Source organism: Diabrotica virgifera, chromosome 1, assembly GCF_917563875.1.
Source record: "Diabrotica virgifera virgifera chromosome 1, PGI_DIABVI_V3a".
In the NCBI taxonomy this organism is placed as follows: Eukaryota; Metazoa; Arthropoda; class Insecta; order Coleoptera; family Chrysomelidae; genus Diabrotica; species Diabrotica virgifera.
This window is the reverse complement of record NC_065443.1, coordinates 314,855,844-314,883,561: the sequence shown is the minus strand read 5'-3', so window position 1 is coordinate 314,883,561 and position 27,718 is coordinate 314,855,844. Positions and strand designations below refer to the sequence as shown.

General features: G+C 32.3%; 1 protein-coding gene across 1 annotated transcript in view; it reads right to left on the bottom strand.

Annotated features, from left to right (window-relative positions):
• LOC126878618 (kinesin-like protein CG14535) overlaps window positions 1–26,684 on the bottom strand; it is a 122,769-nt gene extending 96,085 nt beyond the window's left edge. Inside the window, exon 1 of the mRNA XM_050641448.1 lies at window positions 26,469–26,684. Coding sequence (XP_050497405.1) covers window positions 26,469–26,681 — 213 coding nt within the window. The 5' untranslated portion in view covers window positions 26,682–26,684. The remainder of the gene's footprint in view (window positions 1–26,468) is intronic.
• Window positions 26,685–27,718: the final 1,034 nt, after the last annotated feature.

Below are 27,718 nucleotides of genomic sequence, written 5' to 3'. Positions count from 1 at the left end.
TTCATTTGAAACAATCATTTTTCTCCGATTATAGCGCTATCTATCCATAATCCGAAAAAATGTGTCGAATAAAAGTTGCTTATTTTTACGTAAAGAATCCAAATCTGAAATAAAAATTGGGGGCTTTTATTTAAGATTTTAAATTAAATCCCCCACCCCACTTCCGTGGGGGCTCGTGACACCCCACGGAGAGGGGTGGGGGGTAAATTAAAAATTTTAAATACGAACCCTGCGATATTTAGCGACATGAACATCAGATCGCAAAACTGCAAAATACACCTATTCAATATTTTTCAAAAATATACCGAATGGCACCAAACACGACCGCCCACGGAGGTGGGGTGGGGGGTTACTTTAAAATCTTAAATAGAAGCCCCCAATTTTTATTGCAGATTTGGATCCTTGACGTAAAAATAAGCAACTTTTATTCCCAATATTTTTTCCAATTATGGATAGATATAGCCTATATTTCCTATAATCAGAAAAATCGATTGGTGGAAATGGAAAATTAAATTAAAAAATGGAGTCCCACACTTTATGGAAAACTTAACTTAACTTATTTTGGTTTTAGCACCCACTCTTCACAATCCAATAGGTCCCATAACGCTCGAGTAACTGCAAATATAGCATACTTTCCTCCTCGACTATGAGGATTTATTGATAAAAAGCATGGCTAGCTGTTAAAGCACGTAACTTTTTTATTTTCCAACATAAGCAAATGAATCGAAAAAGAAACTGTTAAGAAAGCCTAAGTCTACAATCGAGTTTTAACTTTAATATTTTATATATGCTAGAATATTCCACAGGGTGTTCCGAACTTTAAGAGAAAAACACAGTATGATTATAACGCCCGGTATAAAATGACATTTACCTGTCTAGCAACAATATTATTACACTGATATTCTTAACTAATAAGGCTATAACATACTAAAAGAATCACTTAAATCGGACAATAGGATTAGGAGATTCGAGACATCAAACATGTCCCATTTTTAAGGTGTTCGGCTAATTTTGCCGGTGTGTGTAGTATTATGTATTTATTAAGCTTTAAAGGTGTTGAATACAACAATACAAGGTTTTGAATACAAGGCGTTTTAACTGAATTAGGAGTTTAGTACATACATAGTTTACAGTTTAAATTAAATACAACTAGTCCATTCTTTCACGGTTTTTGCTCTAAATTTTAAAGAACCGCTTGGATTGACATGAAATTTGGCATACACATAGCTAACAAGTCAAGAAAAAAAGTGATATTGTGCCGATGTGTGCTTTTGCCCTGGGGGTGACCTTGACCCCCTGGAGGGGGTGAAAAAATATATGTCCAAAATAAGTCCGGAAATGGGTAAACTGACTAATTTTAAGTAACTTTTGTTCTATAGAGCTTTTTAGCCAAGTCAACACTTTTTGGGTTATTTGCCAGTGAATATGTTCATTTTTCAACAAAATAACCACATTTTTAGACGGTTTTTCGCAAATAACTCAAAAAGTAAATATTTTGTCGAAGAAAAAAATCTTACCAAAAATATAGCTTATAAAAAATTTAAAAAAATGGTGTACGCGTTAGGTCTCTGGATCTCGTAGAACTAGAGTTATAGCCAAAGAAAAATAGATTCATATTCACCAAATTTCAAATAGAATTTTTCGACGTGGAATATCCAAAAAATTAAGCACTTTTTGGGGAAAACGCATTATAACTTTTTTAAAGTGTTTTAAAATTCTTAATTCTGTTTTTACAAAAAGTTTCTAGCAATAAATTTAAGCAAGTTACGCTCAAAATAAAGTTGGTCCCTTTTGTTTTTGCAAAAAAAAATCGGGAAGACCAACCCCTAATTATCAACTTAAATGAAATTAATCGTTACCGCTCCACAAATTATTTTACTGATGTTGTGTTTATATGATCTGTAAGTTTCATCGATTCAAAGTGCTTATTTTTAAAAAAAATTGGTTTCAAAGTAAAATTTTTAAAAATTTAAATTTTTAAAAACATGTTTTTTTTTCAAAATAACTTAAAAATTGTTAGAGATACCAAAAATCTCGAAAAACCAAAAAGGTCAGATTTGCTTTTCTGAATATCATGTATTTTTTTGTTTTTCTTTTAGACAAAAATTGATTAAGATTTGGTGTTTCTAAATTTGCATACATTCGTGATCAGTGACTCGTTGAACCCCTTTTAACTACAGCCCTTTCAATAATAAGGACTTTGAACCGATGAAACTTACAGATCATATAAACAATATATACACGAGTCAAGAAACTTGTGAAGTCGTAACGATTAAGTTCATTTAAGATATTAATTAGGCGGTGATTTTCTCGATTTTTTTACCAGAACCAAAAGGTACTAACTTTATTTTGAGCGTAACTTGTTTAATTTTGATGCTAGCAAATTTTTTTATTAAACAAAAATGAAGCTTTTGATAAGTTGTAATGAGTTTTCCCCGAAATGTGCTTCATTTTTTGTTTATTTCACGTTAAAGTAGGTATTCAATTTGGAATTTGACGAATATGAACCTATTTTTCATTAGCTATAACTTTGCTTCTACTAGGTGTAAAAACGTGATGTATACACCATTTTTTTTAAATTTTTTACAGGCTATATTTTTTCTAAGAATGTTTTTTCGACAAAATACTTACTATTTGAGTTATGTGCGAAAAACCGTCTAAAAGCGTGGTTATTTTGTTGAAAAAATGAACATATTCACTGCCAAATAACTCGAAAAGTATCGACTTAGTGCAAAAACTCTATAAAACAAAAGTTACTTAAAATTATCCAGTTTATCCATTTCCTGACTTTCTTTGGACGAATATTTTTTCACCACCAAGAGGGGGTGAAAACCACCCCCAGGGCAAAAGCACATATGGGCACAATATCACTATTTTTCTTTGACTTGTTAGCTATGTGTATGCCAAATTTCATGTCAATCCAAGCTGTTCTTTAAAATTTAGAGGTTTTGCAATATTTTACCGAACGAACTAAACAGACAACGTTTAATAATTCTAATTTAGTTTTTTACATTATGCTCGGACTATCAGTAGTTTGTTTACTTGTGATCTGAAATTAAATTAGATGTTTGTACTGAATTGACAATAATTTTTATAATAAATCTAGTTATTAGTAATGCCATAATTAATTAAATTATGTCGGATAGTTTCTACAGCATCAAAAATACGTTCCTGGAACTCAGCTTCTGTTTGTATTTCATGTCGATTATCATACAGTAACGATTTCAGATTACCCCAAAAATACAAATCCAGTGCATTGAATTCGGGACTTCGTTGGTGGCCACAGAATGAGTCAATTCCTACCAATTCTACGATTAGGATAAGTGGTATCCAGAAGATTTTTGACAGTTCTGGGACTCCGTCGTGAAGAAACCACATTTCACGTCGTGTTTGCAAATGCACTTCAAGAAGTACCGGCAAAATATTTTACAAGAAATTTATAGGCCTCTCCATTTAGTGTCCTCGGTAATTCATAAAATATTGCACCCTTTACCCGTTCTGTATTCTTTACAAAGTAACTGATATAATATTTGTTTAATTCCCAAAATACCTACTTGTCAAAAATTAGGAAAACCCCGTTCTTTTGGTATAGAATAAAACTAGATAAGCAATTATGCAAAATATCCAATGTCAAATGTCAATAACAAAATATTGTCAATAACAAAATGCCAATAACCAAATTCTTGGTTTGTTTGATGTGAGGGGACGACCACGGACAGGGTGGAAAAATGTAAACACTAACCCCTGCAGAAGTGGTTGATATTTACATTCCTTACCTACCAGATGCAATTGACCTACAAACCTACTATTTTTAATTGTGACTGTCTATTTTTTAAAATCTTTTTATATACAGTCGGAAAAATGAAAGAATACGCATGAACGAACATATAAAACACGCTGTATTTTCCTGTCACCGTATCATACAAAAAATTGGCCAGCGCAAGTACATGTAATAATTAATATTACATGTACTTGCGCTGGGCAATTTTCTTTGTGACACGGTGACAGGAAAATACAGCGTGTTTTATATGTTAGTTCATGGGTATTCTTTCATTTTTCCTACTGTACTTGGCTTGGTTGGAGTCACGGACTCCGCAAATTTTGTAATCCATTTTAAAAATAGTTCTAGGCTACCTAGACACCTGAAATTTTCAGGATAGCTTAGAACTAGCTAACAATGCAATATTTAACTGCTATTATACAGGGTGATTAATTATTAGTGGGGTGAAGCTCCGTAGATCCGGTATAGTAATAGATAGCGATAATAATAACAAAAATTGTAGCGAACTTTGAGCTTCACATTACAAAATTAGCTAGAATGTTACAGGGTGTTCGATAAAATAGTGGCAGACCAAACTTATGTTTTTTTAAATAGAACACCCTGTATTTTATTTTATATTCGAAATCCTCATAACTTTTCGATTACAAAAATATAAAGGTTTGGTATGTTATACGGGGTATTTATAAAGTTATAACCAATTTTATATGAAAATCGTAACAAGTTTAACTACCTGTATAAATAAAAGCAAGCACAACGTCAATGGTTTATTGACGTCATATTTTTTTATTTATTGTCAAAATTTTCGTAAATGTTTGTTTTGCTAATTTTGTTTATATTGAATACAGGGTGAGACAAAACGCAAGTAAATTATTTTCTCAGTAATTTTAAATAGAATACCCTGTATTTTATATCATTATCGAAAAGTACCATTACAATACTATAATTTATAACATTCCCTATGTGTAAATTTATTAGTTTTCGAGATATTTTCATTTTTCAGAGCAAAATTATTAATAATTACGGGTCTAAATCTTTCCAAATTTTAAGTAAGCCATGACTGAATAATTGTCTAAAACTTACAATTTACGATTATTGATTATCAATATGTAATCAAAGTTGGCTACAATTTTTGTTATTAACTTTTATTACTATCTATTACTTATAATGGATCTACAAAGCTTTACTGACCAATCACGCTGTATGGATAAATCTTTTTTTTTTAATTTCAAACTATTTTAAAAATGTGACTACTCCAATGATATTTTAAAGTACGTTAATAAATCGATATCTACAAATTGTTGGTGCCTAAGTGGCATTAGACTGCAGATCGAGAGGTCCCCAGTTGGAACCCGGCTGTTGCATATCTTTTTTAAATTGTTTTAATAAATAATTAAAAGTTTATATACTTAAAATTATATATACCGTTTTAAACAACGGTGGTATTTGGCATTTTAAAAAATACTATTTTATACTAGTGTAATTTTTGGAATCATAATTATAAATAACAGTTAAAACATCTACTAAAAATTTATATTTTATATGTTAATTATTCTTTTCAAATATGTTGTGCCCTACATAAATATGTACATGTACAATAACAAAACCGTGATATTATAAAAAGTACTTTTTCTACTCTATGTCATATTATGTATAAGTTTTTAGTTTGTGAAAACTGTCATTATAGATAGCAGTGCGTGAAGGATTTAAAGTGTGCGTGAAGTAATACTCTATTTTAAATGGGATTCACTTTTTCGCACTGTTTTTAACTTTCGCGTTGTCATGGTCGCAATCCTTATCTTTTGCGTTGTCATGGTAATGACAGTATGACCAATGAATTACAACAAGTTTTGACATTTTTGTGGTTTGAAAGTAGTTAGAATTTTTAAATGTCAAAGTTCTAAAAATTGTAGAATAGAAATGAATTCCAGTGACGAAGAGTTACAGTTTTTATATTTGTTTATCGTATATAAAATATTGTATGAAACTGTACGTGAAGTACTTTTTGCGAACTTACGCGATTTATAGCACTCACTCCGTTGTCGCTCGTACTCTAAATATCGCGTGCGTTCGCAAAAAGCATACTTCACGAACTGTTTCATAAATAACTATTTTTATTAGAGTATAATTTTTGGAATTTTAAGCATTTTATCGTTAAATCGTTTATCGTTAAATAATTTTATATTCTTTCCTGTAAATAATAAAAAGGTTTTATTATAAAAAAGTTTTTTTTATAAAAGTGTAATTATTTCAATTTTTGAATGGCACGTTGTTGCCAGACTTCAATTTGCATATTAAAATATATTTTCGTTTTTTGGTCAAACGGCTGAATTTAGAAAAAAAAATTTAAAAGACTTTTTTGCTCTACATTGTACCTTCTACCTATACCTTTAAGAAACGCACTATTTTTGGGGACACCCTGTATATTGCATAAACGTCAACTGATCTAACAAATAACAAGTAACAATACGAAGAAATTAAAACTAAAAACAAATATTGATGCGTGTATTTGTTTATATGACTGTTCTATATTTGAGTCTGTAAGCAAGTGAACGAGGATATGAATAAAGTGAATAAAATTCGAGAAGCTTTCCCATGCACTAAGACAAAGTAGAAAAAATCAATAGAGTGTGAATCTCCTTATCCATCAGTCATTTAAGCCTATACCGGGTGGTAAATTATCAAAATGGCCATAGGAAACTCAATGGGAAAGTCTAAATTGTTGAATTGCTGCCTCCCTAATTTTTACTTCAAAGAAACTGTTGAATGTGTTGTAAATGTGAGTTCCTGATAAACGAATAAAAGAGAGAGATGTACTTACTAGTATTTTCTGTATTACTTTGACGACCGGTTTCGCTGTCAATAATTTGCACAGCATCATCAGGTCCCGGTAACGGTGAACTAAATGACGCCGATACAATGAATGATTTGTAAAGTCTGCACTATCATATACAGTGTATTGGAGATATTGTAGACTAATAAAAGACAAGAACTTATCCAGAAATACAAAACTGAAAATATACAGAGTTGAAATCAGACAGTAGTTAAGTACGCAGCTGAGACAATGTGCCTCACAGAAAAAGATGAAGAAAAATTGAGAATATTCGAAAGGAAAATACTGAGACGGAATATGGGCCCGATAAGAATGGACAACGAAGAAATAAGAAGAAGAATAAACCATGAACTAAGATATATAATGAAGGGAAAAGATATATTTAGATTTATTATAGCGCAGAGACTGAGATGGCTGGGACACATAGAGAGAAGGAAAAACGAGCTACTGATTAAGAAGATCACCAGATGGAAACGAGAAACTGAAATACCAAGGGGAAGACACAGAAAGATGGGAGCAGGCGCGGATACAGTGGGGTCAACGGGTCAATGGACCACCTATTGTATTTAGTCTATAAGTACTTTTTTATTATTTATTACTTTTTTTTCTCTTAACTCTTAACTAAGTCATCGGTACAACACTAAATTACACGACAACCGCTTCCAAAGAATTGAAAGAAGCCATAAAGTCTAATAAAATACTATTCTCTGAAAAATAATCTGCAGGCGCATTTGTTTGGGTACCGGTGGAACCATAAACAATGGAAATATTTTTTTCAGTTCAAAGAATAACAAGAATGATATTTTAAAATGCAAATACATTACACTGGGTATAAACTTTATCTCATGAAAAGTTACGATTCAAATTTGCGATACAATAAAGATATAAAAATTTGTATTTTACTAGATAATTCATGCGTACCTACCCATTGATGGTAGAAAGGTTATTCTTTACGGTAAAGAACGACCAGTGAGATTAATAGTCGTGAATTGTCTATCAATCCTTTTGATACCGTAGGTATCTGGGATTATATAGTGTATTTTATCCTGAGAGTAAGTGTGAGTCGTATGGCTAAATCTGGAAAATATAATATTTCAATATTTGAGGTAAGCCTCCCCCCCCCCTATTATGAATTTCTAGATCCGCGCCTGGATGGGAGGACCAGGTCATGACATATATCAAAATTCTGCAAGTGAGAAACTGGAGGTAACTAAGCACATATCGAAATGTGTGGAAGAAAATTGTAACGAAAGCCAAGTCATACAACGAACTTTGACAATACACAAGTGGAATGCGGAGTGATTCACTGCAACGAGCGAATCAGAGAGCTCTAAATAAGAGCGGCAAACATTCCATCCGGATTGAAAAGCCTTGATGATGATTATATTGAAAAACTTAAAAATATAAATAACAGTTGAACAAATGATTTTTGCGCAAATTCACTTACGGCTATCGGCACATAATTCGCAAATATTTTACGGCTATCCCTACTTTTTCTGTCTTTGCACGGCAAATTACGTGTAGGAAAATTCACACTGGTATGGATATGTAAATATTACTAGAATGTCATTCTACTTGAAAATGTCATCATTAACTTAAATAGATGGCTTTTGAATGTCCTTGGATAACTTTTATTTGTATAATTGCAAATTATTAATTCAGTTAATAAATGTGATAATTTTTTCACTAAGTATGTATTCAGTGATAGTAATAATTTATATGTACAACAAAAACTAATACTCAATCGAGAAAAGAGGAAAAGTGTTAAAGTGGTTTTTTAATAATACATTGTTACTATGGAATGCTTACAATTTTAAACAACAAAATACTTGGATCACAGAATATATTATCCTGATTATTTATGATGTATTCTTTGCTTGGATCTTCCACAAATAATACACAATAAATAAATTTTTATTAAGTTCACGTCTTAAATCAATTATTATTTATCAAATACACTATACAGTGCTAGTCAAAAGTCCGTACCCCCCTCGTAACTTTTGAACGGTTATATTTATAATAGTGAAATTTGGAGGAAGGAAATGAACTGACGTATGCTTCTTAACTAGTCATGACAGGTGACGTAAAAGTGACAGATGACTTTACAGCGCCACTGTGACAGATAATTTTAAATGGTACCCTATGGTAAGCGATACCTCGTTTGATAGGTATTGAAAATACCCATTCAGCTATACTAATTTTGTTTGAGTTTAAACTCATTTGTATGAATAAATGAAATAATATAAAATTGTAGTTTCGCATTTAATTAATAAAAATTCAAACCTCCGCCTATGGTTACTTGTCAAAAAGGTTGACGTTGACGTAAAAACTACTAGAGAGCTGAAAAATGTCAACTTTTTTGACAAAATAACCATGGGCGGACATTTGAATTTTTAGTAATTAAATTCGAAACTACAAAGGTATATTTATTTCATTTATTCACCAAAATCAAAATCAAATTAAACCCAAAAAAATTAGTATGACTGAATAGGTATTATCAATACCTTTCAAATGAGGTGTCACTTGCCATAAGGTCCCATTTAAAATGATCTGTCACAGTGGCGCTGTAAAGTCATCTGTCACTATTACGTCACCTGTCATGACTAGTTAAGAAGCGTACGTCCGTTTATTTCCTCCCTCCAAATTTCACTATTATATGTGTAACCGTTCAAAAGATACGAGGGGGGGTACGGACTTTTGACTAGCACTGTATATCAATGTTATTTAATCAACAACTCAAAATATTCCCGATGCCATGTCAAATATTTAAAATTGTCACTGATTGTCACTGTCTGACTGACAATATGCTGACAATATTCTATTCGACTGAGTGCGTTGTAAGACAAAGATAGATTTGGAAAATATTATCGCCGACATTGTGTACATTTTTTTCGAATCCTGAAAAAACCAATAAATATTTTTGAAAAAATTAAACGCAGAATGAAAGACTAAATTATTACCGAGGGCCGAAAGTACCTTAGAATAAATAAAAATTTTCTTTTAAATGAGATATTTGAAATTAAAAATCACACTTAATTTTCTTTTAGTTTTTTACCCGTGTAACTAAATAAATATTATAGAAGTTCTCAGGGACTTTCAGCCCTCGCTAATACCGTAATATTTCATTCTGCGTTTAAATTTTTTTAAAATACTTATTAGTTTTCTCAGGATTCGAAAAAAATGAATCCCCATTTGAATAGTATTGCAGCAGAAAATACGTACCCATCCCCTTAATAAAATTCAAGTAACCATGCAAATCCACTTTTTACATTTTTTAAATCTTTCCAGTGCTTACACATCACTAAAAAATATTTAAGCGTCAGGGTTTTTCTGTACCAGTGTACAATAGAAAAATGATAGGCTTTTCTGTAAATTCCATTTATATTATAAAATTGCATATTTTCGCTTCTTTTTTCCCGTTTTTATATCAAAATATTCCATTCTGCTCTCGCTATTACCCGACCAAAAATGTTGACTATTTTTTAATTTGTTTCCAATTTTTTGGATGGTTAAATTCCAGCCAAAAAAGACCTTAACAGTCCAAATAGGGATGAAAGGGTTTTTCGGAGGCATCCTTCTCGTTTTATTGGGTTAAAATTGATCGGGTCCGTTCAGGAATTCTCTCCATTAAATATTCCAACAGCCAGTGAACGATCTTGTTGCTGGAGCTTACATGGCCAAGTTAATTAAATCATGACGGACGGAGGCAAATATTCGGCCATGATTAAATTTTTGTCTTCAACAACTTTATAACTTTTCGGAAAAACGCATTCCTTCACTGTTCGGATATCTCACCGATATTCTATTTTACTTTTGGGCTTCGGTATTTGATTTTGAGTATTAGGGGAAAGTTGCGAGGGTCTGTCGTATGTTTGCACAGAAAACAACGTGGCATCTATAAATATAAAAGTCCTTCTTTTTCTGTCTCTATCTCTATTAAGTAGATAAAATAAAGAATAAGGTTTTTACATATTATCATGCACGAATCGTTTCCAGCACGTAGCGTAGTCTCCGAAAAACCTGAATTTACTAAGAGGTGTCTGATACGATATGTTTCAGACAGTGTGAATTTTCATATTTAAAACCATTAAAATCAATATTTTCCAGAAACTAAACGCTACGTGCTGGAAACGATGACTGCATGATAATATGTCTGTAGAAACCTTAAGGATTTGGCCAGTTAAGGAATAAAATTATGCTTCAATTGAAACGGAGAGCAAAATATTTAATAAAATTAGTATGCATATTTTCAGGCTCGTAAAATTTCTTGAGAAAAATAATTATTACATAATAAAAAATAGTTATAAAGTTGAATGGAAAATCTACTAACATGCGATATGCTGACAATACGTTTCTCCTTGTAAATGGCAAGAAAGACTGACAATTGTTGTTCCTAATAAATTAAGTCAGTAGTGATATAAGTCAAAATATGGTCGTCTTAAAATAAATAGAAAGAATACAAAATTCATTTTCATCAACAAGCGTAGTGTAGACATACCCCAGGCTGTGGGTGAAAAAACGTGATATAATTCAGGAATTTTTGAAACCTATCAGGTGTTGTAAAGGACGAAGCCAGGAATAACTTCTACTAAAATGTAACCAAAAATATTGTGCGCTTTTTTTTTAATTGCGGTTTTCATTTGTTAAATTTGCAATTTTTATTGATTTTTAATTTTGTAGCTTAGTATATTGATTTTAGAGAAAAACTTTTTTATAGAAAGTTGTAATAAATTAAAAAACCTACAATTTGAGCTATGGTAAGTTTAATTTCGTTAATTGGTTATTGCAAAACAGCCTGCGAAAGGTCCAAAATGGCCGTTTTTTACAATTGCATTATTTATTGTACAAATAATTTTTTTTATTTTTTAAAGCTTTAAAATGAAGACCTTTCAATTCCAAACATAAAAAAAAATTGTAAAGCCTGATTAACGAATTTGTTGCTTAGATATTATAAATTGTTTATCACAAGAGGTCAAATGTCGAAGGCTATAACTTTTAAAAAAAAATCGTAGAATGTTAGTGAAATATCCAATCTCCTTCGAAAGATTTATGTTTTCCTATTCTGATTCAAATAAATGCGTAAAATATTTTTAAACCTCTAATTTTTGGGTTTGAAAATAAGGGGGCAAATTTCGTTATAAACATTTAGAGCTGAAGCGGCCCTGTACATCCTGTGAGTTTTTAGCTTACAGATTATTGTTGCTAAAGATGAAACAAAGATTTACAAAAAAATAAAAAATTTCTACGACCAACTGAAGCCGAGATAATTTTTGGGTTTGCAAATAAGGGGGCAAATTTCGTTATAAACATTTAGAGCTGAAGCGGCCCTGTATATCCTATGATTTTCTAACTTACAGATTATTGCTGCTAAAGACGAAACGTAGATTTATAAAACAATTAAAATTTTTTACAACCAACTGAAGCCGAGATAATTGTTTTTTTTTTTCTTAAATCATAGTGCCTTTATTTATAACAATTAAGAAATTATTTTACAGTCATTGACTAAAGAAAGACTTATATTATCTTAAAATAAAAATTATTATAAAATATAATTATATTTAATTATTAAAAATTATTTTTTAAATCGGTGCTTTTGCAAGCGGCCGAATTTTGCAAATCGCCCGGCTCGCTTCAAATCCGCGAGCTCGGAAAATTTTTACGTAACTTGTATTAAATGACAGAAAACAATTTAATAATATTACCATTATAATATACAGTCTATTTATATATTATAGAAGAAGAAAAAGTTTAATGTGTATTATAGTAAGAAGTAACATTATTATTATTATATTTATATAACAATGAAAAAATTAAAAATATAGTTATATATTTCATGTATATGTATCATTTTTGTAATATTATTTCTTCAGAAATAAAATTTCACATATAAAAGTTTATCAAGAAAAACAAATAGAGTGGTAAATAGATTGTATATTATAACGGTAATATTATTAAATTGTTTTCTGTCAAAATTTAATACAAGTTACGTGAAAATTTTCCGACCGCGCGGATTTGAAGCGAGCCGGCGATTTGCAAAATTCGGCCGCTCGCAAAAGCACCGATTTTAAAAATAATTTTTAATAATTAAATGTAATTATATTTTATAATAATTTTTATTTTAAGATAATATAAGTCTTTCTTTAGTCAATGACTGTAAAATAATTTCTTAATTGTTATAAATAAAGGCACTACAATTTAAGAAAAAAAAACAATTATCTCGGCTTCAGTTGGTTGTAGAAAATTTTTATTTTTTTATAAATCTTGGTTTTGTCTTCTGCAACAATAATCTGTAAGTTAGAAACTTCTAGGATGTACAGGGCCGCTACAGCTCTAAATGTTTATAACGAAATTTGCCCCCTTATTTGCAAACCCAAAAATTATCTCGGCTTCAGTTGGTCGTAGAAATTTTTTATTTTTTTATAAATCTTTGTTTCATCTTTAGCAACAATAATCTGTAAGTTAAAAACTCATAGGATGTACAGGGCCGCTTCAGCTCTAAATGTTTATAACGAAATTTGCCCCTTATTTTCAAACCCAAAAATTAGAGGTTTAAAAATATTTTACGCATTTATTTGTATCAGAATATGAAAATATAAATCTTTCGAAGGAGATTGGATGTTTCACTAACATTCTACGATTTTTTTTTCAAAGTTATAGCCTTCGACATTTGACCTCTTGTGATAAACAATTTATAATATCTAAGCAACAAATTCGTTAATCAGGCTTTACAATTTTTTTATGTTTGGAATTGAAAGGTCTTCATTTTAAAGCTTTAAAAAATAAAAAAAATTATTTGTACAATAAATAATGCAATTGTAAAAAACGGCCATTTTGGACATTTCGCAGGCTGTTTTGCAATAACCAATTAACGAAATTAAACTTACCATAGCTCAAATTGTAGGTTTTTTAATTTATTACAACTTTCTATAAAAAAGTTTTTCTCTAAAATCAATATCCTAAGCTACAAAATTAAAAATCAATAAAAATTGCAAATTTAACAAATGAAAACCGCAATTAAAAAAAAGCGCACAATATTTTTGGTTACATTTTAGTAGAAGTTATTCCTGGCTTCGTCCTTTACAACACCTGATAGGTTTCAAAAATTCCTGAATTATATCCTGAAATCGACCTATTTTTCACCCACAGCCTGGGGTAACAGTCAGCCGTGTGATGGATGACCGAAGTTATCGTTAACGTAAAGTTATCCTGTAGTTATGTTATAATTCTCGAATTGGTGTGATGTATCATACTTAACTTAACTACTTTCGATATTTCTTGACAGTTCTTGAGTTACCTGATATATCAACTGTCATTTTATAACGCGACGTTAAACCTTAAGTTATGAGATAACTTTGTAGTTATGTAAGGATATGTAAGGTTAGGTTCATCTTTTGACTTGTTTTTAGACAGAAATCAAGTGGACTTAGAAGCTAATAATTTAATAAATAAGAATAGAAGGGTAATACAATTTTAAAAATGATAAAAAATCAAATCGAGAGATATAAGTTGAAATTTTATGTTAAGTATCTACTGAGCTTTCTATCCAGAGTTGCCAGACGATATTTTATAAGGTCTAGCAATAAAACACTGAAAACGTTTGTTTTCTATACTTCCACAAAATTTATTACAACTAAGTGACTACAGCTGTTTCGACAGAGTGCCTTTCTCGAGTGATCTAGTTCAAGCAAGCAAGCAATTTGATTTAACCCGACCTGTGGGATTTGTTCACCCTCTCGAAGGAGTACATTCGGGTGTAACAAGTCATTGGGGCGAGGTGTTTTGACCCGAGTTATACAGGGATCACCCCACCTCGCTCCAATGCCCCAGGCCATCCCTTTCCCCCCCATAGCACGCTGATGCGCGATGGGGGCACAACTATCGTAGCCAAATGCTCTTCACAATGGAACCCTGGGTAATAAGATTCCACTGTGGTACCCTAATCGAATGCAAAAACTAGGCCCAGCGTGATGCGCTCTATGCCTTTATCTTCTTAATAACTTATCCGCGGTACTAAAAATTGCTTGCTTGGGCCCCGAGTCATCGTGCCGAGCCCCACTGAGCCCTGTTGGGCCCTGCTGGGCCCCGCCCGATGACTCGACGCTCTAATTTTTTTTGTGTTTTTGGTTTTTTTAATTTTTTTGGGGGCTTTCGCCATTTTTTATTTTATATAAATTTTTTTGGGGGCTTAAGGCCCTTCTAATTTTCTAATATTTGCTTACCTTGGAGGTGGTCGTGGTACTTGGACTTCGTGGGTAACGCTATCTTCGGCACTTGTTTCGAGCTACGAACACACTACTATCACTTATCACTTTTAGTTTATCCTATAATTTGTTGTTTCGGGCGTCTGTGCTTCCATCGGTGGAACTCGTCGTATCTTAGCGTCTCTCGCAGTATGTAATTTGGGTGATGTTCTAACTCTGCGAATTTGACCCTTGCCTTGTCTGTCATGGTTTCTGTGACTCTCACCTGTTGGAGTTCTCTGAACAGGAATCTTTCAGCTACATATCTTGGGACTCTGACGGCCTCCCTCAAGCTGTTGTTATGGACTGCTTGGATCTTCTTCTTGTGTGTATTACATACGTGTCCCCATGCGAGAGACGCATACGAGTGATCTAGTTTACAATGTGTTTGCCTTTTTAAGTCTTTAACTGAAGAGGTTGAGGAGTGGGGAGCTGTTTGTCTCGAGTTGGTCATTCAGAATTGCATCTGTATTTTTCAATTTGTTAATTTCCATAGATTCTAAAAAAGACAGCTTAAGGCCTTTATTTTGAATATGCAGAATTTGAAACTCTTCATTGAAAGAATGATTATGATCTAGAAGGTGAAGTGCGTATGTAGAAGTGTCTGTTTTTCTATTGTTGAAAGCCTTTTGTGTTCTTCTATCCGTTTGTCAAAGGTTCTGCCAGTTTGACCGATGTAAGTTTTCGGACAGTCACCACAAGTTAGTTTGTACACACCACTCTGTAGTTGCTTTCTCTTTCTGCTTTTATTTTTCTTAATATATTTAATTAAGTTGTTTTTAGTTCTGAAAGCTGGTGTTATTCCTTTCTTTTTTATGTATCTGGAATAACACCAGCTTTCACAACTAACAACAACTTAAGTAAATATATTAAGAACAATAAAAGCCGAAAGAGAAAGCAACTACAGAGTGGTGTGTACAAACTAACTTGTGGTGACTGTCCGAAAACTTACATCGGCCAAACTGGCAGAACCTTTGACAAACGGATAGCAGAACACAAAAGGGCTTTCAACAATAGAAAAACAGACACTTCTACATACACACTTCACCTTCTAGATCATAATCATTCTTTCAATGAAGAGTTTCAAATTCTGCATATTCAAAATAAAGGCCTAAAGCTGTCTTTTTTAGAATCTATGTAAATTAATAAATTGAAAAATACAGATGTAATTCTGAATGACCAACTCGAGACAAACAGCTCACCACTCCTCAACCTCTTCAGTTAAAACTTAAAAAGGCAAACACATTGTAAACTAGATCACTTGAGAAAGGCACTCTGCCGAAACAGCTGTAGTCACTTAGTTGCAATAAATTTTGTGGAAGTATAGAAAACAAACGTTTTCAGTGTTTTATTGCTAGATAAAATTAACTTCCATCAAGTAACGGTCGAATCCATCAATTATTTCAAGATATTTTATAAATACATCACTTAGAAACTGAAATTCCCTCAAATTGAAGCTTAAAAATAACCCACATTTAAATCTTTGCCGCATTTTAATAAATTAGTAGTCAAATGAAGAGAACAGTACACCAAAATTATACTACTTATCAACGAGGACCTTGGAAAGAATTAATAGTTCCTGTGGATTTCATTTTATGAGAGTTTAATCACCGGTATAATATACGCAGTTCTATGTACATTCACAAATTTAATTTACCACAACCCCTTAAAACCCTCCATAATTTTCCGCCCCCAAAAAATCCCACTACAATTTCTGCTTACAAAAATTTCCACGCTTTCAAATTACCCCAAAATTGTGGAAAATACACCAATATGGCAACCCTGTTTCTATCTACCGTTTGAAACACCACCGAACCCGAACAGCCGTTTGCTGTTCGGCACTGTTCGGTTATCGACGGTGGCCGATGATGGGTATTTACTTTTACAATCATCTACCCATCCTGTAGTATGTTCCGAACTATCTCTCGCGCTCACTTCAACTTGTACTATTTCTACATAAGGTTATCTTTGTTACTTCAACCTTTTTTCCTCAAACCTTATTTCTAATATAACGTTGATCAAATAACTATCTCATAACTCTGACCAATACATCACACCGAATTTTACCTAAATAGTTATGGGCATCGTTATTTCTGAGAGTTATCTAAACTTTAACTCGAACGTTAAAGTTAACTTCGGTTATCCATCACACGACTGAATGTCAAAGTAGTGACAAAGGACATAGAAAAAGTAAAGAGATTTTAGTACTTGCGATGTTGGCTAAACGATTATGTGATCCTGATGATAAAATCAAAATTAGAATTAAAATAGCTTATTCGTCTTCTGCATGCCGTCTTCTAACGGAGGTTCAATCTCTGATATTCCTCAGCCAAGATTTCTTTTTCTTCCCAACCCTTTTTCCCCCTCTACTCTTCCCTGCATGATGACGTGTAGCAGAGATTATTTATTTATCGTTTCGAAGTATGTGGCTCAGGTAGGCTGTTTTTTTATTTTAATTGTAGTCATAAGCTTTTTGCCATATTCAATGCTTCTTATCACTTCTTTGTTTGAGACCTTTGCAGTCCAAGGATTTTTCATAATATGCCTAAATAGCCACAGTTTGAATGCCACCAATTTTTTTACGGATTGGGCTTTTAGAGTAAAAGCTTCTACCCCATATAGTTAGTTGCGACCAAACATAACATTCGACGAGCCTCAATCTAATGGGCATACTCAATTTTTTATTTGTAAACATTTACTTGTATTTTATTGTTGTTTTTATATTTTTGTTGTTTTATATGTTGTTATCTAATATTTTATTTGTTATTATCTCTGCTATAATTGCGGTTTCGTCTGCAAATCTCATGTTATTAATGATGCTCCCTCCAATCCTTACACCTTCAGTTTCTTCCCATAGTGACTTCTGAAATATTAGTGGGGGTAGGTACACATTAAATAATTGTGGCGATAGCAAGCATCCCTGGATGTCTCAAATTAGCTACAAGTAGGTAAGTTCTTCAAAATGAACTTATTATTTTGCAATAGAGACCTCAGTCTGACTACTCGATGGTATCCTATTAAATTATCTAGGTACTGTCTACACTGTTGTACGGAGTTAAGAGCTGGACGTTAAAGGTAACAAATATGTCACGTATGAATTCTTTTGGAATGTGATTTTGCCGACGGTTGTTGAAAATACCGTGGATCGAGAGAGTATAAAATTATCGAGTGTTGTAAAGAATGCATAAAGCTATTGACAACAGAGAAGAAAAGTAACTTATTTTGGCCAAATCTTTAGAAACTATAAGTATAATTTTGCAGTTGATAATTAAGGAAAGATGGAAGGAAGACGAGGCATCAGACGACAAAAGTTCTCTTAGCTTAGAAACTTACTCCAATTGTTCGATCCACCACAATTAACGAAATCACATTTCATACAAAAACATAACATTATCAAAAATACTATTACTCAAATAAATCCTAGAAAAATAAATACAGATTATACAGCTTTATACTTTTCTTAAAGTTTCTATCTAAACAATCGACGAATCTAACGACGATTTTTAACTGATCACCGAATTATGATATATTGACAAGAAACCTACATCTATAATATTGACTAACAATACTCTACACTGATGTAAAAGGGACTATAAATAAGACACCACGTTCTTTCAAAATGTTGGTAGATATTGTTGAACGAGACTGATTTTCTTCTGGTATTATTGATTATAGGGCAATCGCTGATTGTTTTTCGACTACCAATTTCTCGAAAACCGCGTATCATCCACCAATCACTGCGTCATTCCTTCCCAAGAAAACATCCCTAACTTTAATTGTATCGCAGCGAATTGTGGAAAATAACATTATAAATGATAGACAAGCTCAAGCACAGATATTCGGTAATACTAGCCGGCTATTATTCAGGTGGAGATACATACAATGCGGATACGTATTATATTGATTTCTAAGGGATGAATTTAGTATACGTATGTTGGTGGCTTTGATAGGAGCCCTTACCTCTGCAACGACCGTATATATTATTAATTTTAGATCGAAACGTGAACGAATTTCCATTCAAGTGGTAACTATTAGAGCTAATTATGTGAATACAATGGGGTATCATTTAAAGTGTAGAGTAGAGTGTACAGAGTATTCATTTGTTGATTCAGGAAGAAATAACGTAATTCAGTAATAACGAAGAATGCATTTATTTTGTTCAAAATAGCTTAAAATATCTTATAAAACGACGTTTATAGTTTACTCTGGGGTGCATTTTGTTGCCAATTCTTTTAATAAAGGAAGTGAAAAATTGTATCTTAAAGTATGTAAAAGTATTTTACTTCCTTAGCTTAGCTTAGCTTCCACAAAATTGTCATCATCGGAGCTACTGATCAATGTATATAAAAATAAGTATATACCACTACTTAGAGTCATGTGCTTGAGCATCATGTTGAACATTAGAAATTCTAAGTGTATTGCAATAAGTAAATTAAATTCTTCAGTTGTATCTTGTGCAACCTCATATCAGGAAAAAAGAAAAAAAAACATGAAAAACAGGCATTTAAACGCTACCAACACATAAAATTTTATGGCTTGCAAATTGTAGAAGCATCGGAGGTGTAACCAGAGAAGGTTACCATCGTTTTCGGTCTGGTGGAATGTAAAGCAATGTTTTTGATATTATTTTATGTGCTATTAGATTGAAAATTTAGTCTTTTGCTAGCAGTTGCCGCTAGGGCATCCCTGCCATTTAGTTCGTTGCAATGCGTATCTGAACGCCGGGGTTTGTCCTGGTTGGGTCAGAGAGATCAGCATATGTGCCTCCTGATGAGAGACTAATAAGTTTCGAAACCGATAGTCTGATTGAACTAGAATATGATGCGGCTCTAGTTTCGTGTTGCAACGAAATTGAAAATGGTTATTCATTTTTGATTTACATAAAATTTGGTTTTTGGCGTGGATTTTTCCCCAACCATTACGGTCGAAGAGGAATACTTATAACGTTTGAGTGACGACTGTTTTTTTTCATGTTTTTTCCTTTTTCCTGGTCCGAGGTTGCACAAGAGACAACTGAAGCAGTTAATTTACATATTGTAATACACTTAGAATTTCTAATGTTCAACTATCACGCACACGACTCTAAATAGTGGTACTTCTTTTTTATATAGGCTCCTTCATTGATTTTACATTAGCTTCGATGATGAAAATTTTGTGAAAGTACTTATCTAAGGAAATAAAATACTTTTACTCACTTTAATATACAATTCTGTCACGTCCTTTATTCAGTCAAGTGTGTACAAAATTTATCAGTCTTTTGAACAATTCTCTTAATTCCCACTCGTAAGAGATCCTATTCAGGCTGAAAGATCTGGAATAAGTATTAACAACGTTAGATATGCGGATAACACTGTTATCTTAGCCGAAAATATTGAAGATTTACAGAAACTGGTGACCAGAATAGCGGAGAATGGAAAATAATAAGGTCTAGCAATTAATGTCAAGAACATAAAATTTATGACAATATCTAAAACTCAAACAAATAAAGAGAATCTTTTAATAGACGAAACAAATGTCGAACGAGTGAACAAATATCTTGGATATCTTGAATATCTTGCATATCTTGGAACAATCATTAACTCCACAAAGGTTTACTTCCATGAAATCAAAATCAGGCTAGAGCAAATTTTAACAAAATAAGAATAAAAGAGTGCTCTGCATAAGAGATTTAAAGGTGGAGCTTAGGAGTAAGGTTGGCGATGAGCTATGTTTTTTATGCTTTGTTTTATGGAAATAAGTAAAAAATGGAAAAGGAGTATGTAACTAAAAAATTAAGAAATCTAATAAAAATGTCAATGAACCAATCAAAAATCAGTATTCTGACACAAAAAGTGGAAACAGAAGAGTTCGAAATAAATAAAGTGAGACAAGGTGTCACACTGTTAGCAACACTATTTAACCTGACAGTAGATTTTGTGTTAAAAAAGATCCACAAGGGAAACCTAAGAGCATCAGATTACCAACTAATCGCCTATGCAGATGATATAGCCATAGTAACAAAAACACGAAAAATCATGAAAAAATTATTAATGGAGATTGAAGAAGAGGGAAAGAAGATGGGACTAAGAATTAATGAAAAGAAAACAAAATTAATGAGACTCGGAAAAGCAGGACAAAACGGAGAGATAAGGATAGGAAATAAAAAATTCGAGGAAGTACAGAAATTTAAATACCTGGGCGTTACGATAAACAACAAAGGGGAAAGGAAAACGGATATCGAAGAAATAATAACTGCGGCACACTGGGTATACCAAGCAAATAGAAAACTACTAAAGAGTAAAATATTGACCAAGCAAACAAAAATGAATATATAAAAAACAATAATAAGACCAATAACGATGTATGCAGCAGAAACGATGACTATGACAAAAAAGAAGAAGAGAAATTAAGGATAAATGAACAGAAGATAATAAGGACAATACTGGGTCCAGTGAGAATCGAAGAACAGGAGTATAGAAGGAGAACGAATAAAGAAATTTTAGAAGAGTTAAATGGTGAAAGAATTAAATGGTAAATATTAAAGAAAATAAAAGTAGAAAGAACCAAATGGCTGGGTCATATATGGAGACAAGACCAGAATCAGTATCAAAAGCTATAGTATTGTGGCAACCAGGAGGAAAAAGGAGACGTGGTCGACACGATAGAAATGGTTAACTGAAGTAAAGGAGGACCTAAGAGGGGCAGGAATTACTAAATGGAAAGAGAAGGCAATAGACCGGACAAAATGGAGACATATTGGTGAACAAATACAATGATCATGGGGACTGATCCACCCCGTAAAATTCATCTGGAAAGCGAAAGCGGCGAAACCCCCATGAGGTGTTTACTTTACTATACTTTATGGAATAAAATCTTGGACCTTGAATGCTACATCAATGAAAAAACTAGAATCATTCTAGTTGTAGGGGTCGAAAAGAATCCTGAAAATATCATGGACAGAACACGTCAAAAACGAAGAGGTTCTGAGAAGAATGAATAAAGAAATCAAAATCTTAATTACAATCGAAACGAGAAAATAGGAATGTCTTGGACCTACTACACGTGAAGAGAGATACAAAATTATATCACAATAGACAACTATACTATTGAACGTGTGGATGCCTTCAGATATCTGGGCACAGAAATCAATCAGAAGAATCCCGTAAGTAGCGAAATTAATGCACGTATTTCCAACGATAATCGTACATACTATGCTAATAAAAGGAATAAAAGATTGATGATATCGAAATTATTAGACAAAAAAAACCAAAATGGCTATCCACAGAACATTGATTAGACCCGTAGTAACCTATAGTTGTAAAACCTGGGTAATGACAAAAAGGGATGAAAGCAAACTCAGAACGTTCGAGAGAAAATACTGAGAACAGTATATGGCCCAGTGCAAGAGGAAGACGGCACATGGAGAATCAGTGGATAATCATTGTGGAAAGTCAAACATTATCATGGCTGGGACATGTGCAGAGACAAGATGATAAATAAACAACAAAGAAAATATTAATTGGAAACCGATAGGAAGTCGAAAAAAAGGAAGACCCAGTACGAGATGGTGGGATGACGTAGAAGACGACTTGAAAACCATGAACATAAGACAATGGAGAAGAAGGATACAAGAGAGATCCGAGTGAAAAGATAGAGCCAGACAGGCAAAGACCCATCCAGGGTTATGATGCCAAAAGATGAAGATCGGATAGTAGAATGTTATAAAAATGTCATCAAATATATAATTTTTTTTTGTGAAGGAACATAACTATAATGTACCACTGTTTTTTGGATCCTTTCAATGGATGAATTTAAAATTGATAGTTATAATATACAGGGTGAGTCGTGAGGAACTGTACATACTCCTACCTCGTATGGAGGCCCCTATAAGGAATAACAAATGACCATTAAAAAGTTTTTGCTCCCATTGTTTAATAATATACAGGGCGAGTTGTTAATTTTTACAGAAAATTGTATTCGTCATCATTTTTAAACGGTAAGATGGATGTGTCTCTTATTTTGGTCAATTGTTACACTAGTACCACTCAATCAACTGATTTGTTCAAACTAAAAAAATCAGGCCCGACTTTAAAAAATTAGCTTGTTTTGGTCTTAAAAAAAGTTTCACCCTGTATACGGTTTTTGAAAACTCTAATAATAATTCTACAAATTAGACAAACAGGCAATTAAAATGGCATATTTATTTTTTTCCTCACACGATTACTTAATTTTTTATAAAAAAAAAACAAATTTGACTATGAATTAAAAGTTTGCTAAAGTGAACCATAGATTTAAAAAAATTAACTTTTATTACAAAAATTAAATTTTTTTGAACAAATATTTAATTTATAAGTTATCACCCAATCAACTGATTTATTCAAACTAGAAAAAATCAGGCCCTGATTTAAAAAATTTGTTCGTTTTGGTTGTAGAAAAAATTTCACCCTGTATATGGTTTTTGAAAACTCTAATAAGAATTTTACAAATTACACAAATAGGCAATTAAAATGGCGTATTTATTTTTTCCCCGCACGATTACTTAATTTTTTATAAAAAAAATCAAATTTGACTATGAATTAAAAGTTTGGTGAAGTGAACCATAGATTAAAAAAAATAATTTTTTTGCTAAATCTATTTTTTTGAACAAATATTTTATTTACACATATGTATTAATACTTCCACAGCTTGTGCTATACGTTGTAAATAATAAAATCCTTTTAGCTAATTTCCAGAATTTCAAAAGGAAGAGGTTGTTTTGAATAATACTAAAACATCGCCCTGTATAGTGTTTGTTTAATAATTCATAGGTAGTGTCGTTTTATTGAATTCTCAGAGTTTTATTTCAGAAGGCAATAGGTCTGGATCCCGCGTAAGAAAAAAAAGTTGATTAATAGCAAGCTGAAAATTTGTAAATAGCTTAAGGGTGTCTAGTCGGATAAACTTTGATATATGAGAACACTGGAACAGGGGCAGTTTTAATTGTGGAACAGGTTAAAAATTTGGAACGGTCAGACCACGAAAACGGCACATTTATTTTATCCGACAGAAGAGACTTAAACTCTCCGAACAGAGATTAAACTCTCATGCAAAAATCAGACTGCTATTTATCACCTGTCATAATTCCTGTCATTTCACATATTCTACATGTTCCACTTATTAAAACGCCCATTTGGTGATAAATAGCAGTCTAATTTTTGCATGAGAGTTTAATCTCTGTTCGGAGAGTTTAAGTCTGTTCTGTCGGACAAAATACATGTGCCGTTTTCGTGGTCTGACTGTTCCAAATTTTTAACCTGTTCCACAATTAAAACTTCCCCTGTTCCAGTATTCCCATATATCAAAGTTTGTCCGACTACACACCCTTAAACTATTAACAAATTTCCAGCTTGCTATTAATCAACTTTTTTTCATCCGCGGGATCCAGACCTATAAATTTATTTTTTAAATTAACGAAACGAAAATACATATTATGTAGAACATTGAACGTAAACGGATTTATTTGCATGTTTAAGTAAATTTTACAATATTATGTATGTGTGTACAACAATTGTATACATACGATACAAAAAAGAAATTAAGAAACAAATAAAACAATAGAACAAATTTTTTTGAGGTTTCATATCTAATACAAATCATATCTAATAATGTTACAAGAATCAATAATTTTATCAGTTGCTTAGTTCTTGTCGCGTATTGATATTTTCTCGATAAACCATTTCTTTTAATCGTCCCCATAGGGAATAGTCGACAGGGTTAAAATCAGGTGATCTAGGTGTTCATGCATGAGGCATGAGGTCCTCCGAGTCCTATCCACCTATTTCCATAAGTTACATGAAGATGTTGACGAACAGAAACTGAGAGATGTCGTGATGCCCCATCGTGCATAAAGTACATACCTTGGGCGGCTACATTGGCAAGTAGATTCGGCAAACTACTTTGTAAAATATGATAATGCAAAAAAGTACAAATAGTGTAAGAAACACAAATAAATAATAACGATGGCGAACGAAAAGTCAAATTATGTACTCAAACAACGAAAATGTCACATTATCAGTAGTAATTGCACAAGAGCTCTAAAATTCTACATTAATTTTAGAGATCGAGTGCAATTTGTTGCGATTATTTCATGAATAAAACTGTTCAAAACCAAAATTTTATTGTAATTTATTTATGTAAGTACAAATTAGTACAATTAAACACACAGTTGTTTTAAATATTAATTTGACGGTTGAAAGTCATCACTTTTATAATTTTTAAAACATTAATTGTCATTAATGTCACTGAATGTATTTTTTCGTAGCAACGAAGGGCATCTGACGTAATATACTTGACGACGAGAAATTATCAAAAATTATCGATTTAATTTAGATTTATGTAGCTTTCTATTGGTCAGAATCTCCTATAAATGAAATAATCATTTTTATACAGTTACATAGTATTAATACATAGTGAGAAGGTAGTGATGCAATAAACGACGGAAATAATATTTATTTTTGTTTTTGTTTAATTTAGGTTTATTTGTTTATCTCCTTTTTGACAAACAAATATTATACAGGATGATGTTTTAGTATTATTCAAAACAACTTGTTCCTTTTAAAATTCTGGAAATTGGCTAAAAATGTTGTATTATTTAAAACGTATAGCACGAGCAGTGGTAGTATTATCACTTATAAATTAAATATTTGTTAAAAAAAATATATTTTGTAATAAAAGTAAATTTTTTTAAATCTATGTTTCACTTCACCATGTGTCAGTAGTACATCTGGTGGCAGAGCTGTATAGTGCCCTAATTCCGGGATTCATTGGATGTATAATAAACTTTACAAATGTTACAACAAAATTTTTAACTATTTGTCTAATTTGTAAAAATTTTTATTAGACTTTTCAAAAACCGTATACAGGGTGAAATTTTTTTCTAAGACCAAAACGAACTAATTTTTTAAATCCGGACCTGATTTTTTTCTAGTTTGAATAAATCAGTTGATTGGGTGGTAACTTATAAATTAAATATTTGTTCAATAAAAATTAATTTTTGTAAGAAAAGTTAATTTTTTTTAAATCTATGGTTCTTTTCACCAAACTTTTAATTAATAGTCAAATTTGATTTTTTTATAAAAAATTAAGTAACTGTGTGGGGAAAAAAATAAATACGTAATTTTAATTTCCTATTTGTTTAATTTGTAAAACTCTTATTAGAGTTTTTAAGAACCGTATACAGGGTGAATTTTTTTTTTTCTAAGACCAAAACGAACTAATTTTTTAAAGCCGGACCTGATTTTTTCTAGTTTGAATAAATCAGTTGATTGAGTGGTAATAGTGTAACGATTGACCAAAATAAGAGACACATCGATCTTACTATTTAAATATTATGACGAATCAAATTTCTGTAAAAATTAACAACTCCCCTGTATATTATTAAACAATGGGTGCAGACACTTTTTAATGGTCATATGTTATTGCCCATAGAGGCCTGCATGCGAGGTAGGAGTATGTACAGTTCCTCATGACTCACCCTGTATAAAGTTATTTGCCGTACAGAGAACAACGCCTATGTATAAAAAAATTGTATATTTTCCATTTTTCTAATGACTTTTAAAAAATCGGAAAGGTTTTTATTCAAACCGTATACTCCCCTTACCTGAGAATCGTCCTGGGAAAAAATAGCATCGAAGGCGAACATCTTGGGGGCCGCCACCCCCACCCTCCTGTCCTCGGGGGCAGCGACGCCATTACAAATGGAAGGATCCGTTAGAGTAACTTGCTTTTTTCGCTTATCTATGCTGAAAAAGCCGTTGTAGCTGCCACCGTCCACACCTGGACCTGGAGGCGGCGGGTTGGAGACCCTCAGCATCACTTTTACCTGCAATAAAATGACAAATGGTAGAGTTTAATTTTATTTCCGGGTCTGCAGGAAGGTAAAAGGGTCTGCGAAAGAATAAATTATCCGTTTTCGGGATAAGTTTTGTTATAAGTAAAACGTATTTGGGTCAAATTTACCATTGTAACACAATATCCGCGTTTTTATTATATCCAAATTTTGGATTTTCAAATCAAAAAAATTCATTCGATTCGATGTCGTTATTTTGATATTTGACAGAACAAATTACACGCTTTGGCATAAATGCAGAACAAACCTAGCACTAACCTGTGGTTTATTCAGATTTTCTCTAATCGTTTGGATTCTATATGGGCAGTACAGCTTTACGTAAACTTGGAGCACCACATTATATCTTGTATATCTTTTTTGTTTATGCAGAACAAATTACACGCTTTGGCAAAAGTGCAGAACAAACCTAGCACTAACTTGTGGTTTATTCAGATTTTCTCTAATCGTTTGGATTCTATATGGGGCAGTACAGCTTTACGTAAACTTGGAGCGCCACATTGTATGTTCAATAACTTTTTTGTTTATGGGAAACTAATTACTCGCTTTGGCCTGGAGGTAGAACAAACCTGGCACTAAGTGGCTATCTGTTTGAATATTTCATAAAGTTTTTGTTTTCGAGTGGCCGTACAAGTTTATGTAAAGTTAAAATGCCCATATTTTTTTCAATAACTCTTTAATTTTTTTAGAACAAACTTCAAAATTACAGAACAAACTAGAACAAACCTAGCACTAACTGCTACATTTGTAAAAAAATATATTGGGAACTGGGGCAATACAGGTTTACACACATTTGAAACTCTTAGTGTAGAAACATAGTGGAGCATCGCACTTATCCAGGCATATCACTACGCACATCGACGAAGAAAGAATTTAATGCATTTAGAGCAAGGACACACAAGGCGGCGCGCGTCGAGTCGACGTCGAGGCAGCTTAAAACACATGGCGAGGTGTAACAGCGGCAGCTATGGTACAATTTAAAGTATTTGTATTTCGTTTTTGCC